General features: G+C 42.1%; 1 protein-coding gene across 1 annotated transcript in view; it reads left to right on the top strand.

Annotated features, from left to right (window-relative positions):
• The window catches only part of DNAI3 (dynein axonemal intermediate chain 3), a 139,464-nt gene that overhangs the window by 13,705 nt on the left and 102,967 nt on the right, over window positions 1-22,792 (top strand). Inside the window, exons 2-3 of the mRNA XM_077450325.1 lie at window positions 12,258-12,374; window positions 14,328-14,366. Of these exons, the coding sequence (XP_077306451.1) occupies window positions 12,260-12,374; window positions 14,328-14,366 (154 nt within the window). The 5' untranslated portion in view covers window positions 12,258-12,259. The remainder of the gene's footprint in view (window positions 1-12,257; window positions 12,375-14,327; window positions 14,367-22,792) is intronic.

Genomic DNA, 22,792 nt, shown 5'->3' with positions numbered 1-22,792 from the left:
CACCACAGCACGGATAGCAATTCACTTTAAAGTGTTTTTTACTGCTTGGAAGGCAGGTGCAGCATAGTATACATGCTTGCAAACTTGTTTCTTAAAGGCATGTTTAAATATACACATGTTTGGAAAAACATGGGCATGGGAGCACTTTAAGGAATTGTGTCTCCAGTATAGTGTGTGTTTGGTGTGCAGAAGCGGATTTTTTATTTTTTCGCTATTCTGAAACAGCATGGTGGCTGCATTGGATGCATATGTGCTTGGCTAAATCCAGCAGGACTATTATGGGGACACTGCAGTTAAGCAGGTGCATGCTTGCAAAATAGCTGAAACGCACGGTTGCTAAAGATACATGTTTATACATGGTTGCACAAATACATGGTTGAACAAAGATGCATTCTTATACATGATTGCATAAATATACATGATTATACATGTTTGCATAAAGGTACATGGTTGCATAAAAATACATGGTTGCATAAAGATGCATGTTTATACATGTCTGCATATAGATACATGTCTGCATGAAGATACATGGTACATAATCGCATAAAGCTACATGTCTGCATATATGGGTGTTACGTAATGTTTCATAAACGCATGCTTGGTTATTGCGTAAATGCATGTTTCCATGGGCACGTATTGTATAAATGCATGTTTACAGGGATGTACGCTTTCATGTTTTGACTAAATGCATAGTTGCTTAAACACATGCTGACATGTTTTCATTTGTACTACATACGTACAGTAAATGTTTATTTACAGCTGTGTGTATATATGTTTTCCTTCTTATTTGCCTAGGACTACATGCATATGTGCTTATTTGTGTGTGTGTGTGTATGTGTGTGGTTATTTGCTTTGAACTGCATACATAAATGCATGAATGGCAAGAATACTTGCATGTTTGCATGTTTACATACCTGGGTACTTGCATACCTAAGGGGTTGCATAGAGGTAAACCAACATGGGTTTTAGGCCTGCATCCATGGAGGACTGTATATGAGGTTGGCTAATATAGTTGCTGTGTTATTTACCTGTTATACCAGCTAAATGGTTCTGGAAAAGAGAGGCAGCTGGGGGAGGCAGGTGCACCGCTCTCAGGTTTAGGGATCTGGTGGTGTCCTCATTTCCCGATAGACAGTGCTGTCAGGTGCATCTTAGCCACTGTAGCGTTTGGCATTGCATTTGCTCTTGGAGCAGAAGTTATGGGCGCATTATTGTGAGACAATTAAATGGTAGCATGAGGGCTTGGTACACTGACATAGCGATTCTTGCAGGGGTTGCTCCTTGTACACTCCCAGTCCAGCGAGACCTACTGTTCTTGAGTCCTGTATCTCAGCACTGTTGAGCCCCTGGAAGCCAGCTTCGGGGAACTTCAATTACAGGACTTGAAAATCATTTTTTTGCCTGGGGTGAAGCTAGGAAAGGGGCACCTGCAGAAATATGTGAGTGGGAGATTTTTTTTTTCTTTCTCTAATCTTTAGGGTAAAGGATATTGGCCTAAAGTACCGTTAAGGGTCAGAGTTCGACCCTATCCATTTTTTTTTCCAGAGGCCGTTGTTTCTCACTCCTTGATTCATACCTCATACTTCATGCAACTTGGACAGTCCCACCTGTCAAGACATTCTTGTTTCCTTGGGACTTAAATTTGATCTTGACTGTCCTTGCAGAGGCCACTTTTTGAACCAATCAGAAGATTCTGTTGGTCCTTTTATCTCGGAAGGTGGCTTCTTTGGTTGCTATCACTTCACTAAGTGGAGTGCCAGAGTTGGCGGCTCTTTCATGCAAGGAGCCATTCTTGGTCTTGTATGATAAGGTGACGTTGGGTCCCCATCCATTTTCATTGCCTAAGGTGGTTTCTAGTTTTCACTTGAATCAGGACAGTGTCTTTCCTTTTATTTTTCTCCTAATCCACATTGGCAGGAAAAAGTTTACTACATACTCTAGAGGTTGTTCAGGCACTCAGGATCTACTTGAGTTGTCAGCTCAGGTCAGGAATCCTGGTTTGTGCTGCCAGAAGAGCCCAGGAAGGGCAGGCGGCATCCAGGTTGAATATTTAGCAGTGGATCTGCCAGTTTATCAGTGATGCCTATGGTTTAAATAGCAAAAACCCATTATTTTTTATTTTATTTTTTTCTGGGGAAAGATTCTCTACCAGGTATCGGGAAGTATCTTGGGCCATCCATCTTCAGGTGTCCGTGGCCCAGGTGTGCAAGACCACTATTTGGTCTTTGGTTTATATATCTACAGGATGTTTGTCAGGTGGATGTCAATAACGTAGAAGATACTGCCTTTTGGCCTCAGCGTATTACAAATAGCAGAGCAGGTCCTTCTCTGATAGTGTCTCCCTCCCCTCAAGGATATTGCTTTGGGACGTCCCAAGTAGTTATTATTTTAATAACTGGCTCTGTGTCCTGTGATGTACGATAAAGAAAATAGGATTTTTTTCTCCAACTTACCTGTAAAATCCTTTTCTTGGAGTACATCACAGGACAGGACACAGAGGTCCCTCCCAACTTTTTGGGAATCTATTGCTTGCTACAAAACTGATATGCTTCCTGTGTAGGAGGGGTCATATAGGGGAGGACTTCCTGTTTGATCTACCGGTGTCCATTTACCTAAGCAAAAAAGATAGCAATAATGGCTGCGGAAAAAATGCCTGTGACTTTGCCATGTTTTTGCTGCGATTTATTTTTATTTTTTTCCCCCTAGCTTATGGTGTGTATTTCATAGGTCATTCGACTCACAAAAAGCATTAAAAACACCAATACGAGGGCATTTTTGATGCGTTCTTGCGTTTTCTAAGCATTTCAATGGGAGGTGCATTTTTGATGGATTTTTTTTTCTAAACAAATATGCACCAAAGATGCATCAAGCAGGGTTTTTAACACCGCTTCAAAAGGTGCTGATAATAGCCAACAATAAATTCAAATTAATTTAAATTCATTATAATAATTAATGTAGAATATAATACAATTATTTATAAAAATACACAATTTTGGTTTCGGCCAAGTGCATCCTGAATTTTCGGTTTTGGCACTGGAATTTTCATTTCAGAACACCTCTAAAACCAATGATTGTTGAGCAAAAACAGTTTATTGCAATGTACATTATTTTATAGTGAAATAAAAAATTTGTTTTTTTTAAATTTTGGACAGAGTAGGGAAAATTCAAAATCCTCTGAAGTTTTTTGCCATCTGTGTCCCATTTGGGAGATTTCCCTTCACCTCCTGTTTCGTAAAGCGCAATAGGAAGCAAGCATACATTTCTCCAAGATGAGGAAGACCCTCGATTTTCTGAGGGCTTTTCGGATGCTTGGCTTTTTACTCTACTCTAATGCCGTGTACACACGATTGGATTTCTTGTCGGAAAACGCTCTGATGGTTTACCCGATGGAATTCCGACGGAATTCGACTCAAGCTGTCTTGCCTACACACGGTCACATCAAATTCCGATCATTTATAACGCGGTGACGTACAACACGTACTACGTGACTAGAAAGAGGAAGTTCAATAGCCAGTAGCCAATAGCTTCTGTCTTGTAGTTGAATCTGAGCATGCGTGGTTTTTGGCGTGTCAGAATTGCATGCACACGATCGGAATTACCGATAGAAAGTTCTTCCGTCAGGAAAATTGAGAACATGCTATCAATTTTTGGCTGGCGGAAATTCGGACAGCTAAATTCCGATGGAGCATACACACGGTTGCATTTTCCGATGAAAAGCTCTCATCTGTCTTTTTCTGGCCGGAATTCCGATCGTGTGTACGCGGCATCAGACAGTGTTTTTCAACCTTTGCTTAAGGAACCCCATTCTAAAATATAATAAACTAAACTATTAGTTTTACATAATAAAGCAGCATCTGCACACATAGGAGACCCAACATTAGAGGTGATTTATTTTACAAAGCATATACATCTTTGCACACTGGTACTGACTGAATGCCCCAGTATTTCTTTTCCTCAGTTTCTCACCTTGACTCAGCTAATGTGACCCCAGTGCTGATGGAGAGAGGCAGGAGAGGGGCAAACAAGGATGCTGTGTAGGAATCTGATGTCCTCTTTATCAACCGGTGACCTCATTTGTTGTTGGGCCCAAATGGTGCCCAAGGTTGTAATGCTGCACAATGAAAACCTATGGCTTTGTATAACTAAAAGGCAGGCTTGATTCACCTGCTGGCTTGTATATTATTTTAGGCTTTTTGGGGGCAATTTTTAGGCATTTTGCAAAGGTGCCCCTGAAGTATCCTTAACACTTCCATGCCACCCCAGTTGAAAAAAATCTGCTCTTGGAGACCCGTGCATTGTGTGATTTTTGTAAAATGAAAAATCAAATGAAGACTTTCCTTTGTTGAAGTTTATCTCTGGTAATTTAAGGAACGACCCTGTCTCCTCCCACTCCACCTGACCTTAGTTAATAATAATAGTTTTTTTAAAAAGCTCAGGTCTGATTCTTTGTTCTCCTCTAGAATGTGGGAGGGTCATTCTTGCAGTGCCCCATTGTCTTTTTTGGTGAGGTAGGCACTGTCTATTCTTTGTGGACTTGTCCATCACCTGGATCCTTACATTTTAAAGTGGAACAAAAGTTCACTTGCAAGTGGATGTCCTTTTAACACAATGTGCAACTAAGCCCAACTTACTTGCACGTTATGAAACACTTATGCCGCCTACACACGATCGGACTATCTGGCGGACTTAGACCGGCGGACCAAAGTCCGCCGGACAATTCGATCGTGTGTGGGCTCCAGCGGACTTTTTCTTCCCAAAAGAAGAAAAATACTTAGACTTAGAAAGAAGAAAGACTTAGAAAGAAGACTTGACTCAAATTTATCCGCTGGACTCGGGTTTTAGCGGACAATCCGTTTGTCTGTGTGCTAGTCTGGCAGACTTAAACTGACGCTAGGGCAGCTATTGGCTACTGGCTATGAACTTCCTTATTCTACGTCATCACATTCGAATCCGCCGGACTTTTGGAGTGATCGTGTGTGGCCAAGTCCGTTCGCTTGAAAGTCTGGCGGACCTCCGCTGTAAAGTCCGCCGGATAGTCCGATCGTGTGTACGCGGCGTTACTGTACATGCCAAAGGGACCACCTGATGCCCCCCACCACTCACTTTCATTTTTACTTCATCTTCTTCTGGGTTCACCATCTATCTATACCTATCTCAGTTTGCTATCCCAGCATGACATTGTACCTGCACATGCGCGTTAATTAATTCCAGCACGAAGATATGCATTGCATTGTACTCCATGGTGTGCATGTGCTTTAAAGGACCACTGTCATGACATCACAAGTGGGTGGCAACAAGACTGGGATAGGAGAAAGTTGGAGGCAAGCAGAAATCGCCATTCATCACCACTGGAAGAGGCCTAGTGTCACATGACCTTGGATTGAATAAGTTCCTTATGGGCTTGGAAGCAATTTTTAAAAAAGTCTGGCTAGTTAGATGGGAAAGGGTAAGTGGAAAAAAGGGTGGACCTAATTTTTAGTTGGTTTCTGTTTTCTATTTTCATAGCAAGTGAATAAAGTGACGCTGCCATTGTAGGATACCTAAATGACCTCCAGCACAATCCTGGATTAGCTCCTACTACAGTGGAACACTGTAGTACTCCTTTTTTTTTTTTTTTACCTTTTTTTATGAGAAATGGGTTCATAATTTTAAACAACTTGGACTTGTTTTAGACTGTACACTAGCCATTCTTAACTAGGGTTCCTCCAAAGGTTGCTAGAGGTTTCCTTGAGTTGTGGTTGATTGACCTTCCATTTGATAATGCCTGGATAGTTCCATGGCCCAAACCACTTGTCATAACCAGCAGCAGGACACCAATTTGTCGTTTTTAGCTGTCTGTAAGGGTGGCATTATGACCACCAAAGTAAGAAGCATTTTTGCCATTGTACCCAGTTGAATTTGTTTTAGTAAGGGTTCCACAAGACCTGAAAATAACTTTAGGGGTTCCTCTGGGGTAAAATGTCTGAGGAAGAATACACAGTCATGGCCTCTGTTTTATTAAAAGGTGATCAGAATAAACTCCCCTGCTTGGGTCCATGGCTCTAGCATGTTTCCCCCAGAAGAGGGAATAATCATAATAGTGTCACCCAAAGCTGTGTGGGAAAGTTGGAGGTACATTGAGCCGTGTCGATCGGCTATTAGATTTATTTTAGCCCTTGTACACACGGTCGGACATTCCGACGGAAAATGTCCGATCGGACCGTGTTGTCGGATAATCCGACTGTGTGTGGGCTCCATCGGACTGTTTCCGTCGGAATATCCGACCGACAAAATTTTAGAGCTGGGCTATAAAATTTTCCGACAACATGATCTGATCGGACAAAGTCTGTTTGTAGAGAATTCCGATCGGACAAAGTGCCACGCATGGTCAGATCAAATTCCTAGACCAAAGCTATTGGCTACTAGCCTGAACGTAGTCCCGTCGTAAAGAAATAACGTCATCACGTTCTGAACGATCGGATTTTCCGACAACTTTGTCCGACCGTGTGTATGCAACACCAGTTTCGGACAAAATCCGATGGATTTTGTTGTCGGGAATGTCCGACCGTGTGTACAAGGACTAAGAGATGAAGTCTGCTTAACTGTACCAGTATTAGCATGTCAATAAATAGATTCGCTGTAGAAATTTTCCATCTCCTAAAGGCCAGTGTATTCTCATGACTCACCTCAAAGTCAGTCTCGTGAGTGCTTAGCCTCATCATTTCTGTGATCACCATATGTTCTACTTCTCCTTAGAGACAAATACTTCGCAAGTAACATCTTATTAAGAAGAAATCCAGGCAACAAGCAAAGCCAGTGACATGCTAATGCTATTGAAGATATATTACCCCTATGCTAAATCAGAACATCTCTTCGGTTACCTTTAAGTATGTGTACATGTTTATCAAAATGATAACTGGATGTAGCGCTTCTCCTTCATAGTATATCAGTATTATAACTCCTTATGCTACAGTGCCTTGAAAAAGTATTCACACCCCTTATAATTTTCCACATTTTGCCACGTTACAACCAAAATCATAAATGTATTTTATTGTTTTTTATGTGATAGACCATCACAAAGTGCCACATAATTGTGAAGCGGAAGGAAAATGATGAATAGTTTTTAAAAAATGTTTACAAATAAATATCTGAAAAGTGTGGTGTACATTTGTTTTCAACACCCTTTACTCTGGTGCCCCTAACTAAAATTTAGTGGAACCAAGTGCCTTCAGAAGTCACCTAAATAGTAAATAGAGTCCACCTGTGTGTAATTTTAATCTCAGTGGGAATACAGCTGTGAAGCCCTCAGAGGTTTGTTCGAGAACCTCAGTGAACAAACAGTATCATGAAGGCCAAGGAACACACCAGACAGGTCAAGGATAAAGTTGTGGAGAAGTTTAAAGCAGGGTTGGGTTATAAAAAAAAAAATATCCCGGGCTTTGAACATCTCATGGAGCTCTGTTTAATCCATCATCCGAAAATAGAAAGGGTATGGCACAACTGCAAACTTACCAAGACATGACCGTCCACCTAAACTGACCAACCGGGCAAGGAGAGCATTAATCAGAGAAGAGGTCAAGAGGCCCAAGCAAAACACTATGTGTGGAACTTTAGATCAATGCATATTCATGTGTTAGAATGGCCCAGTCAAAGTCCAGACCTAAACCTAATTGAGAATCTGTGGCAAAACTTGAAAATTGCTGTTCAGACTCTCTCCATCCAATCTGACAGAACTTGAGCTATTTTGCAAAGAAGAATGGGCAAACCTTTCACTTTCTAGATATGCAAAGCTGGTAGAGACATCCCCAAAAAGACTCGCAGCTGTAAGTCAGGGAGGTGACCAAGAACCCGATGGTCACTCTGACAGAGCTCCAGTGTTTCTCTGTGGAGAGTGGAGAACCTTCCAGAAGAACAACCATCTCTGCAGCACTCGACCAATCAGGCCTGTATGGTAGAGTGGCCAGTCGGAAGGCACTTCTCAGTAAAAAGCACATGGCAGCCCACCTGGAGTTTGTCAAAAGGCACCTGAAGGACTCTCAGACCATGAGAAACAAAACTCTTTGCTCTGATGAAAGATTGAATTCTCTGGCCTGAATGGCAAGCATGTCTGGAGGAAATCAGGCACCGCTCATTACCTGGCCAATACCACCCCTACAGTGAAGCATGGTGGTGGCAGCATCATGCTGTGGGGATGTTTTTCAGCAGCAGGAACTGGGAGACTAGTCAGGATTGCGGGACAGATGAATACAGCAATGTACAGAGTTTCATCCTTGATGAAAACCTGCTCCAGAGTGCTCTTGACCTGGGTGAAGGTTCATCTTCCAACAGGACAACGACCCTAAGCTCACAGATAACAAAGAAATGGCTACGAGCCAACTCTGTGAATGTCCTTGAGTGGCCCAGACTTGATCCTGATTGAACATCTCTGGGGAGATCTGAAAATGGCTGTGCACCGACGCTCCCCATCCAACCTGATGGAGCTTGAGAGGTCCTGCAAAGCAGAATGGGAGAAACTGCCCAAGAAATAGGTGCGCCAAGCTTGTAGCATCATACTCAAAAAGACTTGGGGCTGTAATTGGTGGCAAAGGTGCTTCAACAAAGTATTGAGCAAAGACTGTAAACACTGTACATGGGATTTTTTTTCCTTTTTTTTTTTTTCATAAATTTCCAAAAATTTCAAACAAACTTCTTTCACGTTGTCATTATGGGGTATTGTTTGCAGAATTTTGAGGAAAATAACAAATTGAATGCATTTTGGAATAAGGCTACATGCAACATAACAAAATGTGGAAAAAAGTGAAGCGCTGTAAATACTTTCCGGATGCAGTGTATAATCTCTGTACAGTGTCCTATAAATGATCAATCAGCTGTGTACTGTGGGGGTTGATAGAAACAATTCAGATAATTTTTGATCTATTAAAAGTATAGTTGGCAAATTGAAAGCAGATTGTACAATCAGATCGTAACATGCATGGACTGTTTAAAGCAGACCTTCTGTGAAATTATATAAAAATATCCAGGCAAAGGGAAGAAAATGCTGCTTTCTTTTAACCAAATAACTTGTAATTTCGATTTCCCGCTCATGTCACATACATAGTTCTATTATACATACATCTGATGCTCAGCCACACTATGCAGTCCGGAAGACCTCTATTACTTTCTGGTTCATGTTTGCTAATCCCTATGTTCTCTTGTGCCCTGTACACAGTCGGACTTTCCGATGGAAAATGTGCGATCGGATCGTGTTGTCTGAAAATCCGATCGTGTGTGGGCTCCATATGACTTTTTCCGTCAGAATTTCCAACAAATTTTGAGAGCTGGATCTAAAATTTTCTGACAACAAAATCGTTTAAATTACGATCGTGTGTAGACAGTTCCGACGGACAAAGTGCCACGCATGCTCAGAATAAATTACTAGACGAAAGCTATTGGCTACTGGCCTCTTTATAGTCCCGTTGTACATCATGTTTTACATCACCTCTTTCTGAACGATCGGATTTTCCGACAACTTTGTGCGACCGTGTGTATGCAAGACAAGTTTGGGCCAAAATCCTGACGGATCTTGTAATCGGAATGTCCGACAGTGTGTACAGGGCATAACTGCTTATGGGACTGAGGAAGTGATGCTAATTCAGTATTCAGTGCACAGGTAGAAAGTAGAAAAGTGACACAGGAAATGGCAAAGCTCAACCAGGAAATAAAGGTGTCATCTGCCGTACTATGAAGTTGAGCAGAGATATATAAATCCATGATTCCACCAACAGGCCTGCAAATCCTTTCTGCAGTTTAAACCGTAAACATATATTTATTTCATTTGCCTGGCGTTCTGGGAATAGAGCTATTCATACTACACTTGTGCATGCTGCAGTGATAGGTTAGCTGCCTCTTCTGTAAGCTGCAGATAGGTCCTCCAAGGTCACTCTATTACTTATTACAAAAAACTCACTTTTTTAAAGTTTATAATAGATTTAAATGAGGCCATCTATTTTTTTTTCTTGTAGCAGAATTTGCACTTATTAGGGATGTCTACATGTGCTACCCATGGTGTCCACATGGTGGTGGTATAAAACAGGTAGACCGCCTATGTTCAGCGATGTTACTGAATGCTTTGGTCCTTCAGATTCATTGATGTAATGCGACTTTCCAAACAAGAACCTAGTTAGATATGGAAGGAGAAAATGACCATAATCAAAGACAAAAGGGCTTATTTAATGTCAACGTGCATACAGCGTTGGTGTACAGAGAACCACAGCAACAAATATTAAAGTAGCTTATCGCAGGACAATCCAATGAGATCTATTTTATTGCACACCATTTTGACATAAAAAAAACACTCCACCTTGTTATATTTTTGTATTGGAAATGCAGAGGTTGGCACAAGGGGACTTGGCTTGCCCAGACTTTTATAACTACTATTTGGAGGCCATGCTCACCCAAGCTCATAACTGGCTTGTCTCCGATGACACAAATGCCTGAGTAGTTCTGGAAGCTGCGCACTCAGGATCCTATGAGACCCTCTGTAATCTCCTTTACAGGGGTCTGAGAGTCTCTCACCCGCCCCTTACTGCTGCTATGAGGGCATCTATTAAGGCCTGGCATGTTGTTATTATTAAATCTAATATAGTGTGGGGTAAAAGGTCCCCATCCACGTCACTTTGGTTTAATCCCATGTTACCGGAATTCCATTCCTTACCGGATCCATGGGCTGCCAAAGGAGTTAGATACCTTGCAGACATTTGTGATGGGAGTGCACTAGTTACGTTTGACAAGTTGAGGAATAAATTTACTCTGCCTAGTGCGTTCTTTTTCCGATTCCTACAACTCCGATACGCATATGCATATATGGATCCCAATTTGAATCCTCTCCGTTTAGATTGGAGTAGGATGATTTGGAGGTTCTCCTTCGGGATGACACTCTCAAAAAACACTCAGTGATCTACAAGTCACTACTGCCCTCCGTTCATTAGGGTCTAGATGCCCTGCTTACTGTGTGGCGCTCAGAGGAGCAGGACTTGGATAATGAAGACTGGGAAGATCTCTGGTACAGCCCATTCCAAGCATTAATATTGACTAAAGGCAAGTTGATCTAATTTGAAATAGTGCACAGAATTTATTTTACACCGCAAAGACTACATCGTATCTACCTTAGTTCCTCTTCTTGCTGTTGGAGGTGTTCTAGCGACCCTGAGGGATTTGCCCATATCTTTTGGGAGTGCCCTCAGATTAGTAGCTATTGGCGGGATGTGACCCAGTTTATATATACTCTGACTACTATGCATGTCCCTGTAAAGGTTGGAGTTTGTCTCCCGGGGTTAGTTGATTTTTTTGGGCGTTAATAGGTGGACAATGTGTACTTTATTGGATCTCTTATTATTTTATGTCAGGAAGCCGTTATTGGTCAAGTGGAAATCAGCCACGGCCCCTACTTTGCCCTTCTGGAAGCGTTTAATCAATATGGTTGTACCCCTATACAAAGCTACCTATTTGTCTCGGGGGTTGCCCTAAAAAATTTGAGAAGGTCTTGCACTTGTGGACAGACTCATGCCCCGTACACACGATCGTATTTTCCGACAACAAATGTTGGATGTGAGCTTGTTGGCAGAAAGTCCGACAATGTGTATGCTCCATCGAACATTTGTTGTCGGATTTTCCATGTGTCCGCAATGTCACAGTCACGATAAAATAGTTGGCAGGTTGCCACCATTACTAATAAAAAAAATAATAATAATAAAATCTTTTCCCTATTTTGTAGACGCTAGAACTTTTGTGCAAACCAATCACTATACGCTTATTTTTTTTATTTTATTTTTTTACCAAAAATATGTAGAAGCATACATATCGGCCTAAACTGAGGAAAAAAAATGTTTTTGTTTTTTTTTTTAATATATTTTTTGGGGGATATTTATTATAGTAAAAAATATTGCTTTTCTTGTTTCAAAATTGTTGCTCTTTTTTGTGTAATGTCGCACGACCACGCAATTGTCAGTTAGAGCGTCGCAGTGCCGAATCACAAAAAGTGCTCTGGTCAGGAAGTGGGTAAATCTTTCGGGGCTGAAGTGGTTAAAGGAGCACTGTGTATTTTTATATTATTTTAATTTTCAGTGTTTTTTAGGTGGATTCCACTTGTAGCCACCTTTTTAGCCTAAAATGCTCACTAACAGAAGGCCGTTTCTTAACAACAAAGTAGTCTAAAGATTCTTCCTGGGTATTTGACACTTGTATTTATGAGTGTTCTCACCATGAATGAATGAATTCATTTCTTCTACTTTTTCTTTCAGCAATGTCCACCCAAGGTTCATCTAGATCTCCATCCCGTGCCTCCCGTGGATCCGCACGAAGACCTAAGAGTAAAGAGAAGAAGCCAGGGAGTGCAAGCCGGAAGCGCAAAAGCTCCGGTACATCTTATTCCAAGAGTCTTTAGAGCTCACTGTGACATAGTTAGTCTGATTGAAAAAAAGGACACAAGTCCATCTAGTTCAACCAATAAAAGGGGTGGGGACATTTTTATTTTTATTTTTTACAATCCTATGCACACAATCCCATACCTAAGTTGATCAAGAGGAAGGCAAAAAAAACCCCAGCAAGGCATGATCCAATTTGCTCCAGCAGGTTGAAAAATTCCTTCCTGATCTCCCGAGAGGCAATCGGATATTCCCTGGATGAACTTTACCTATAAATGTTAGTATTCCGTTATATTATGTATATTTAGAAAAGAATCCAGGCCTTTTTTGAAGCAATCTACTGAGCTGGCCAGAACCACCTCTGGAGGGAGTCTATTCCATATTTTTACACCTCTTACTGTGAAGAAGCCTTTCCATATTTGGAAATGAAATCTCTTTTCCTCCAGACATAAGGAGTGCCCCCTTGTCCTCTGTGTTCATCCCATCATTTGTGTCAGTCCATCTGTAGGCTTTTTTCCTTTGCAGCTACTGACCAATATAAAAGGAAGTATGAATGGCTGCCATTACTTGATCCCCTTTCTGAAAATATTTCCCTGGCAGTCACGCTGATCCAATGACAGCATACAGAAGCGTACTAAAGGCGGAGACTGACAGGCAACTGGCATTTTCAGAATGAAGGCAGCAATGGCAAATTCTGTACTAATGTCAATACAGGTTCCCTTTAAAGTGTACTTTTGGCCCAACCCCTCTGACCTAAAGTAACAGCACCCCTCCCCCACCCGTCGAAGATGCATACTTGCCTAAAGTACTGTGTGGATGCATACTTTGTGTTGTGCAATGTGGTTTGGTGTCATGTAACCTTAAAAGTTGCACCTGCCATACTTTTTGAACATTCTTGCGTATTGGATTTAATGGGCTGTTAAAACCGTGATGTGCAGGACTGTGCAAAAACCGAAAGCACCCTTTACGGTGTAAACTGGTCCTCAAAGTGACATTAAATGCAGTTTTTTTTTTAAATAACAAACATGTTATACTTACCTGATCTGTGCAGTGGCTTTGCACAGAGCAGCCCCAATCCTCCTCTTCTCGGGTCCCCCGCTGCCACTTCTGGCCCCTCCCTCCTGCCGATTGCCCCCATAGCAAACAGCTTGCTATGGGAGCGCCTGAGCCTCTGCTATGTGTGTCCGTTCACACACTGAGAAGCGGGTTCAGCCCCACCCCCACTCTGTCCTCATTGGTCACTGGCTGTAATTGACGGTATCGGTGCAAAATGGTGTAGCGCAATTTGATTGTGAAAAATAAGAAAAACAAATAAATCTGTCTCTGTTTTTTCTATTTAAAAAAAAAAAATATGGTTATGGTTAAAATGTGGTTATCTCTTCCGCCTGGCAGCACTAGGGTGGTTCAAATCCCAACCATGGCACTACCTGCATGGAGTTTGCATGTTCTCCCTTTGCCTGCCTGGCTTTCCTCCCACACTCCAAAGACATGCTGAAAGGTTAAAGCTTCCTTTTTTTAAAATATCTAAATCTAGGCCCTTCGGACACATTCCACCATAGAAAGCGGCTTTCTCCAGGACCCATTTCTCCCCAAACAGGCCAGCACTGTACACTGTGAAGACACACATTGCTACTTCCGAAAGACTTTATTTTTCCAGCAGGAATGAGAACACCCTATCCCAGTACCCCTATTCGACGCGTTTCACCCCTATTGTGGTTTAATCATAGCACCAGTGAAGGGTGAAAGAAACACCTCAGTGAGAGGTGCTGGGTGGAGTGTTCTCATTCCTGCTGGAACAATAAAATACGTTTTAAGGCTTTTGCAAGTAGCAGTGTGCATCTTCATTGTGTACTGCTTTTGATGATTGCTAAAATCTTGACCTGTATAACTAGAATTGTCAGAGTTCACCTGTGTATGTGTCTGAGTAATTTTATTTTATGCTTGCAGCTAAAAAGCGTGAAGATTCTGCAGCATCTGTCAGATCAGGTAAGTGTCAGTTCTGAACATTGTAAGACAACATCACACTACTGCCTATTCCATACATGACATTTGCAGGTTCACATGTGTCTTACATGTGTTTCTATTCATTTCTATGGAAGGTGCATTTGAATATAAAATCCACCAATACAGCATTAAGGAGTTTTTAAAATATAACTAAAGGCAAAACTTTTTTTTTTTTAGTTTTGAATATAGTGGAGAGGGATTGGAACACCTGCCAGTTTTTATTGCTGCCTGTATCCATTTCACCCTCTCTGTGTCCTGTTTACCATTATCATTGAAAGTAAATGTAAAAGAAATTCTAACATTTTGTGTTGTCCCCAGAAAAGTAATAGAGAGGAAATCTTCCAATGGGGACACTAGTTCCGGTAACCTGGGGTTTCCAAGAGATTCCCTTAGGCTTAAAGGGGTTGTAAATGTAATTTTTTCAAACATGTTATACTTACCTCCACGGAGCAGCGCGTTTTGCACAGAGTGGCCCCTACCTTCTGGGGTCCCTCAGCGGCTGTCTTGCCCCCCCCCGCAAGAACTCAGCACCTTCATGCGAGCTTCCTCGCACGGTGGTTAGTACTTGCGGGCTTCTCCCGTGATACAGCCAGTGGCTATAGCCGCTCACTGTATCACTCTGCCCCGCCCCGCATCATTGGATATGATTGACAGCAGCGCGAGCCAATAGCTGCACTGCTTTCAATCCATCCACTCTAGCCAATCAACGGCCAGGCTGACCGGCAAAGGGGAGATGGGGGGCGAGCGCAGCAGTTGAACGGGCTCAGGTAAGTAAAACGGGGGGGCTGGGGGGGGGGGCGGTATTGTTGGATGTTTTCCTATGCATTAAGGTGAAAAAACACCTACGATTAACATGTCAGTTTTGCTGCGTTACGCCGCGTTTTGCGTTTAGAAGCGTTTGAAAAAACGTTTTTTTTAAATAAAATAAAAATTGAAAACGCTTGTAAACGAAATGCGGCTAAACGCGAGTTACCACGCTTAGCCGCGTTTAGAAGCATTTGGTGCTTGAAATGCCTCTAAACTCAGCGTCTGGACTAATTTTTTTGCTTTCCAAAAAAGGCCTCTAAACTTGACAGAGCGGTGTTTTGACACTGATACAAGGCTCTCTTTCTAGTGGCGTCTGGTGAGTTTATACCCCAGAGGGGTGTGTGCTTCACGAGGTGGATAATTGCATTCTTACTCTGGTGGAAGGTCCACGCTAAGGGAAAAGTGACTGTGTATTATCTAAACTGTCCACATATCCATCTGCTACACAAAGACTGTTGGCTGTGGTGTTTGCCATTGCCCTATGGTTTCATTACCATCAATTTTTTTTCAATTTTTATTTTCTTTTTAGCGTTTTAGTATTTATCTGATGCAAGGAGGACTTTAACGCTGGTTATACTACCGTAATACTAGGGGTTATAATAACCTTCCGGTACTCTATCCAGAAAAAAAAAAAGTTTTTTTCCTATAGTTCTACTTTACTTCACAGCACTAAAACCCGGTTGTGTGATTGTAACAGAGCGTGCCGTGTGCAAGGTGCTGTGATATCAAACAACCATCCAGAATCCATTTTTAGTAGACAGAACTGTCCATGATTGGAAGAGATGAGCGCACACAACACATCGTCTCTGCCGGCTGCACTGCGCAGTGTGAATGTGTGCTATTCTGGAACTTGGCAGGGTGAGCTGGACTATAGACAGAACAAAGACAATTATCCTTGAGGGGAAAATCTGCAAAAGTCATTGGGGAAGTCGGTTTTCAGGAGTTTTTCAGATTTCATCAGAACGGAATTCAATTGTTTCGTTCAGGGTTCTGTTTATATACGGGTATCATCGCTCAGCGACGGGCGTTTGTCCCGGGCCGCAAAACATCCTTTAGCTTCAGAAGTACAGCTGTACTTTTCTATGCAATAAAAAGGTACAGAGGTTGTATCTAATGTGCCAAAAACAGAACAATACCAATAATGAAAGTAGATTAAAAAAAGCAATTGTCATTATCTTTAAAAGTATTAAAAAAAAAAAAAAAGCAGTGCTGTCCATATAGCAAGAAATGGACTGCGCTGACTCCCAAAATATCTATTAATATAATTATTTAAGCACCGCGCTACAGTACAATGTACTACATTAATAATACCAGTGCTGTCCATAGCAGTTAAAGTGGTTGTAAACCCTTCCATATACCCAGTGTAGGGACTATACTCAGGTGATACAGGAGTATAAACAACAAATCTTTCCACATCCGAGGCAGAAGGGCCATTGACAGAGATCAATGGCCCTTCTGCCTCTGAAGCTTGCCTCATGAGATTTGAAGTTAAATTTAGAGATATCACAACAGGGGCGGACTGACAACTCATGGGGCCCCTGGGCAATCGGAGATTATGGGGCCACACAATATACACACACGCAGTATACAATCACACAGTATACACAGACATGTTTCTATTGGCTGAGAAGGTACTGGAGAGGTGGGGCAGCTATAATCTCAGGATTTTTAGACCAAAAGTATGTCGGTAAGGGACATTTTAGAGAAAGATGTAAAAAAAAAACAGATTTTTACATACTGTCCCTGTTTTTACTGAGGCTGGCAACCCTGATGGGGCCCCCTAGTGGCCCGGGGCCCTCGGGCAGCGCCCAAGTGGCCGAATGGTCAGTCTGCCCCTGTATCACAACCATACCACCCAACATTTTGAGATGGGAATGAGGGACACCTATCAGCAAAAGTATGCAGGCATAGGACACACCCCTTGCCACACCCCCTTAAAAGAGAATTGTACAAAAAAACAAGATTGGTTAAGTTCTTTTTTTTTTACCACTACTATTCCTTCATATTGGCTTTTGGAATTTACAAATGCAGCAATTTAGAAATCAGATGAAAGGTTTAGCGCTGGAAAACACTTTACGATAGATAAAAAGTGCTTTTTGTATACATCTATATAGATCAGACCAAAATGAGGAACAAATGAGGAGGAATGAGGGACAGAGGGACATTGCTCCAAATTGGGGACAGTCCCTCGAAATCAGGGACAGTTGGGAGCTATGTCACAACTGGGCTGATCACTGTTTTCCTTGCTGGAGGGTCCGACATGAGGAAGCAAAGCCCTGCCTCTACCAAGATGGCTGCCTCCATACAGAAACGCAGCGCAGAACAAGGCATGGTCAGTAATGGGGAACTATGGGCCTTAGGGAGTACACCAGCAATACTGGTGACTAGTGATTTGCCCTCTCTGCTGGCCTGAAGGGGATAGATGTGTCACAAGAGCATTTGTGTTTATTTACAAATATTTGGGAGTGAAACAATTCCTTTTGTGTCCAACTGTGTAGTTTGCCAGCTGGAGCCATCCTTGCACTTGGCAGTAGAGGTTGGTGTAATGTGGCTTAGGAGACCTCATGAATAGGGGCAAGGTAAGTAGTAGAAAAAGGGGGAAAACGTAGGCCCCATTCGCACTATGACATGCATCTTCACGTGTCGGACATATTCATCCTTTTTGCACGTTGTTGCGGTAAATGTAAAGGACAGCCCCTTCATTTCAATGAGCTGTCTAATGTATGAAAAATGTGGAAAAGCAGCTCTTACTCCTTTTTGCAGCACATGTCTTTTGCACAATTCGTAAATGAGTGCAAAATCATGTGATTTGCGCAGGTTTGCGAAACACTATAGTATGAATGCATCATTCCTAATAAGGTAACAAGTTCTGTGACTGTACTGCTTTTTACATACCAATACACTAGACTCAGTCATCTGAATCAAATTCTTTAAAGACAACAAACAGAAAAGAGAGGGCACCACCATCTAAGTACAACTTTTTATAAGTAAAAACAATGGCATAAAAACATGCATGTATGTGGGGAGTTAGCATGTATAATAGACCTCATCCCTCCATTCAGCAGAGTTGGTCAAGGAAGTAGCTGGCGATTGCAGAGTTTGCCAGGGAAGCAGCTGGCGACTGCAGTGTTTGACAGGGAAGCGCCCACACATCTTCAGCCTGTGACGTCACCCACTAAGCCAAGTCTGGAACTTCCAGATAATGTTTAGGTTCCAGCATCTGCCATCTGTCATCTACTGTACCAGCTTTCTGGCGTAACTCTGCAGATATCAGTCCCTTCCCTGGCGAACTCTGCTGTTACTGGCCGCTTCCTTGACAAACTCTGCTGAACGGAGGGATTATGTCTATTATACATGCTGACTCCCCACATACTGCAGTGAGTGCATACATGTTTTTATGGTATCGTTTTTACTAATACAAAGCTGCACTTAAATGGTGGCGCCCTCTCTCTTCTGTTTGTTGTATGGGCACTAGAGTTTCTCAAGACTCGGGTTAAGAGGAGCTGCAAAAATCATCCAGTGTCTGAACTGTTTACATCCTTTTATTAGGACTTTACACCCCCCGGGGTTTTTATTTTATCTCTTATTTATCTACACTCTGTTTTTGTGCCATAGTGGTTTAATAGTGTGCTTTACTGTAATTTCATTAAAGACACCAGTGTGTAAATGCATGAACCATTTATAGCAAAGTATTTTATTACATAGACATAAAATTATGTACACTCACCCCACTGTCGACCCGCAGTGTCACACATCAGACAGAATTCCCATGTAGGAAATGACACAGATTTCATTGTGCTGTGTACTAGATGAACCTTCTCACTCTTCCACATTGCCTGGAGCTACTGCGATCAAAAGAGATGCATTGTATCACACACCATGTGTAGGGGAGACGTAATGACTTATTTTATCCCTGACCCCATCCCGGCTTCTGACACTGATGATGGCTTGTTTTGTATACATGAGGGCCAGATATAAGAACAAGTAGATCGCTTTACATAGTGCCGCTTCCAGCAAAGAGTTTGAAGATTTTATTAAACGTATCTAAGTATATCTGATGCACAGAGCTTGAAAGGCTCATATAATTGCTGATGACTTAAAGTGTACCTGTCACAAGTCTGGTATAGGATGAGGAAGAATGCAAAATCAGATATTAATAACGTATATTAGGAAAACAAATGCAGCCACCACATCTAAGAATTAATAAGCTGCAGTGTAATAAATGATATATAATAATTTGCTTTTGGATTTAATGCTTTTTTACCACTTTCTAACTGGACACCTAAACCCCCCTCCTGCCCAGACCAATTTTCAGCTTTTAGCGCTGTCACTCTTTGAATGACAATTGCGCGGTCATACAACACTGTATCCAAATTAATTTTTTTTATATTTTTCCCCAGAAATAGAGTTTTCTTTGGTATTTGATCACTTCTGGGTTTTTTATTTTTTGTTACTGTAATTAAAATAAAAATAACAGGTAATTTTTCTCCTTCGTTGATGTATGCTGATGAGGCCACACTGATGAGCACTGATAGGCTGCATTGATAGGCACTAATAGGCGGAACTGATGGACACTGATGAGGTGGCACTGGTGGGCACTGATAGGTGGCATTGCTGGGCAGTGGGTGGTACTAAAGGGCTATGATATGGGGCCCTCTGATCCCTCCTGTATTGATTTGTATTGTAAGTGTACTGTCTGCCCTCATATTGTAAAGCGCTGCGCAAACTGTTGGCGCTATATAAATCCTGAATAATAATAATAATAATATGTGGCACTGAAGGGCACTAATAGCTGGCACTGATAGGTGGCAATGATGGGCACTGATTGGCACTGGTATGTGACACTGATAGGCAGCACTGCTATGTGGCACTGATGAGGCACTGATTGACACCACTGGTGGGCATTTTTAAGTGGCACTCGTTCACATTAATAGGTTGCACTGATTGCTGCCACTTTTATGTACTGGTGGGCACTGATTCCTGGCACTGTGGGCACTAATTTGTAGCACTGTGGGCACTGGCAGGGAGTACCGTTGGGCACAGATGAGGCGGTTTTGCCTGTTCCTCTTCAGGGCCGATGTCCCTTCAACATAAGCCAATGATTGGCTTTTTTTTTTTTTTCTCCTCGCGCTGTCATCATGAGAACAAAAAAAAAACGGATTACCGATCTTCTGTTTACATTATGTGATCAGCTGTCATTGGCTGACAGCTGATCATGTGGTAAGGGGCCGGGATCGACTCGGATCTGTGATTACCTGAGTCTCATTGACTCGGTGATCACAGCGTGTGCTGCATGCAGCGTGCAAAGGGGAGGACATATATCGACGACCTCCCAGCAAGTAGATCTGCACTGTAGCCATTATTCGGCTATAGTGCGGATCTGAAGGGGTTAAATGACTCCCAGCATCTTTTTGTGAGCCCGGGGTGTCAAGGACTCGCCCCCTGTGACTGCATCATCAAGTGGCCATTAACGCAGTAGTATGCTGCAGAGAACTGGATCATGTAATGAGGTGGCGCTATTCTCTGCAGAGTTCAGGACTACTATACATGCCTACATTGCAGTGCACTCCATAGTAACCATTTAAAGACCCAGCCTTTTCTTCTCCCAGTATTTTTTGCTAGAAAATTACTTAGAACTCCCAAACTTTTTAAAAATCTTGATGCTTTATAAGCCTTTACAGGTTACTAGTTTAAAGCTACAAAGGAGGTGTTCCATCAGAAAGCCGCTACCCTTCAGAAAATGCAACTTTAGTGACGTTCCATCGCGGCCATCTTGGTACACCCGCACACGTCCGCAGTAAACCTACAGCCTGAAGTCGCCAAGCGGACATCTTTTTACACTCACGAAGTCTTGCATTTCACACTTATTTTTACCATTAAATTGAGCTTATATAGTGAAATACAGTATTTAGAAATCCAGCAAACTGTTTTAATGTTGAATTTTAAAAGCAGCGGTGTTCTGTCAGATTAGCAAACCTGTGAGATCAGCAGGCTTGCCGATGCTTTTAAAATTCAACATTAAAACAGTCACACACAGTTCTAAATACTGTATTTGACTATATAAGCTCAGTTTAGTGGTAAAACTAAGTGTGAAATGCAAGACTTTAGTGGGTGTAAAAAGATGTCCGCTTGCCGCCTTCTGACTGTAGGCTTACTGCGGATGAGTGCAGGTGTAACAAGATGGCCGCACAAGAACGTCACTTCCGTTACATATTCTGATGGGTAGCAGCTTTCTGACAGTACAGGTCTGGTGCTTGAATTATTGTTCTTGCTCTGACGTTGGCAGCAACACCTTTGCATTTGCACGAAACCGGGGGGAGTGGGGGATGGGGGGGGGATGTAATGCTTTAAAAAGGTTTTTTTTTTTCATTTTATTATTTATTTTTATTTTAAAAAATGTAATGTAAATTTATTTATTTTTTTATAACTTTTATTTCTATCACAAGGAATGTAAGTATCACTAGGCAGGGACACAGGTACACTTATTAGATCCCAGATATCTCCTCTGCCCTAAAAACATCTGATCACACCAAGTGTGATCAAATTCTTTCAAGATTTAAAAATGTCGCTATTTACATCCGAGGAAACCAAAAGTGAGGACAACACTCCTCGTTTCCGGTTTCCTATACCATGAAGCTCATCTGAGACTTTTCGGTCCTCCATGGGCTCTATGGTAAGTGTGGAGTTGCCGGCTTCAGTTCCAGGTTTCTCCAGTGGGGCGAAGTTCCTAGGGAGGCACCGTCGCCTGTAAAAGCAATGCATTGGCTAATTAGCCACTCAGAGGCTTTTACAAAAAAGTTGATCGCCTCCTGAAAAGACAATACCAGGATGATTCCTGTAGCTGCAGGGTGTCAAGGACCCGCCCTCTCTGATCGCATCATCGTGTGGCCCGTGACTCAGGAGTATGCTGCAGAGAACTGGATCATGTAATGATGTAGGACCATTCGCTGCAGACTGTCACATGACCGGACCAATATATACAGTCTTTTTTTTTTTTAACTTAGGCTGAAGGAGCACCAAAAACCAGGTAAGAGGCTGCCTAACCCCCGAATGGGGCTTCTCAATCACAGAGCATTAAGCACACCTTTCGGCATACCTGCCAATTTTTTAAGATGGGAGCGAGGGACACCTATTAGCAAATGTATGAAGGCATAGGACACACCCCCTGCCACACCCCCTCAAAAGAGAATTATACAAAAAAATATTAGTTGAACCCACAATTGCTTTATTTTAACCACTACTATTCCTTTATATTGGATTTTGAAGTGTACAAATGCAGAAATTTAGTAATTGGATGAAAGATTTAGCACTGGGAAACACTTTTTGAAAGATAAATAGTGGATTTTATATACAACCATAGCTTTTTTTCTCAGGAAATAGGTGCAGGTACTCCCCCTCCCCCAGCACAGTGGTGTGCCTGCATGGGTTTCTTCCCACACTCCAAAGACATGCTGGTAGGTTAATTAGACCTTGTCTAAAAATAAAAAATAAAAATGGCCTTAATATGTGTATGTGTATGTCAATGTTGTATGTGTTTGTAAGCGTGTCAGGACCTTACAGGGTAAAGGACCACGCAAAGCCGCAGATGGACTCTGGTGGCA

The sequence above is a fragment of the Lithobates pipiens genome, unplaced genomic scaffold (genome assembly GCF_037356315.1).
Source record: "Lithobates pipiens isolate NorthernLeopardFrog02 unplaced genomic scaffold, aLitPip1_a1.2 Scaffold_23, whole genome shotgun sequence".
Taxonomy (NCBI): Eukaryota; Metazoa; Chordata; class Amphibia; order Anura; family Ranidae; genus Lithobates; species Lithobates pipiens.
Note: the sequence above shows the minus strand (reverse complement) of the source record. Positions and strands in the feature narration are given on the sequence as shown.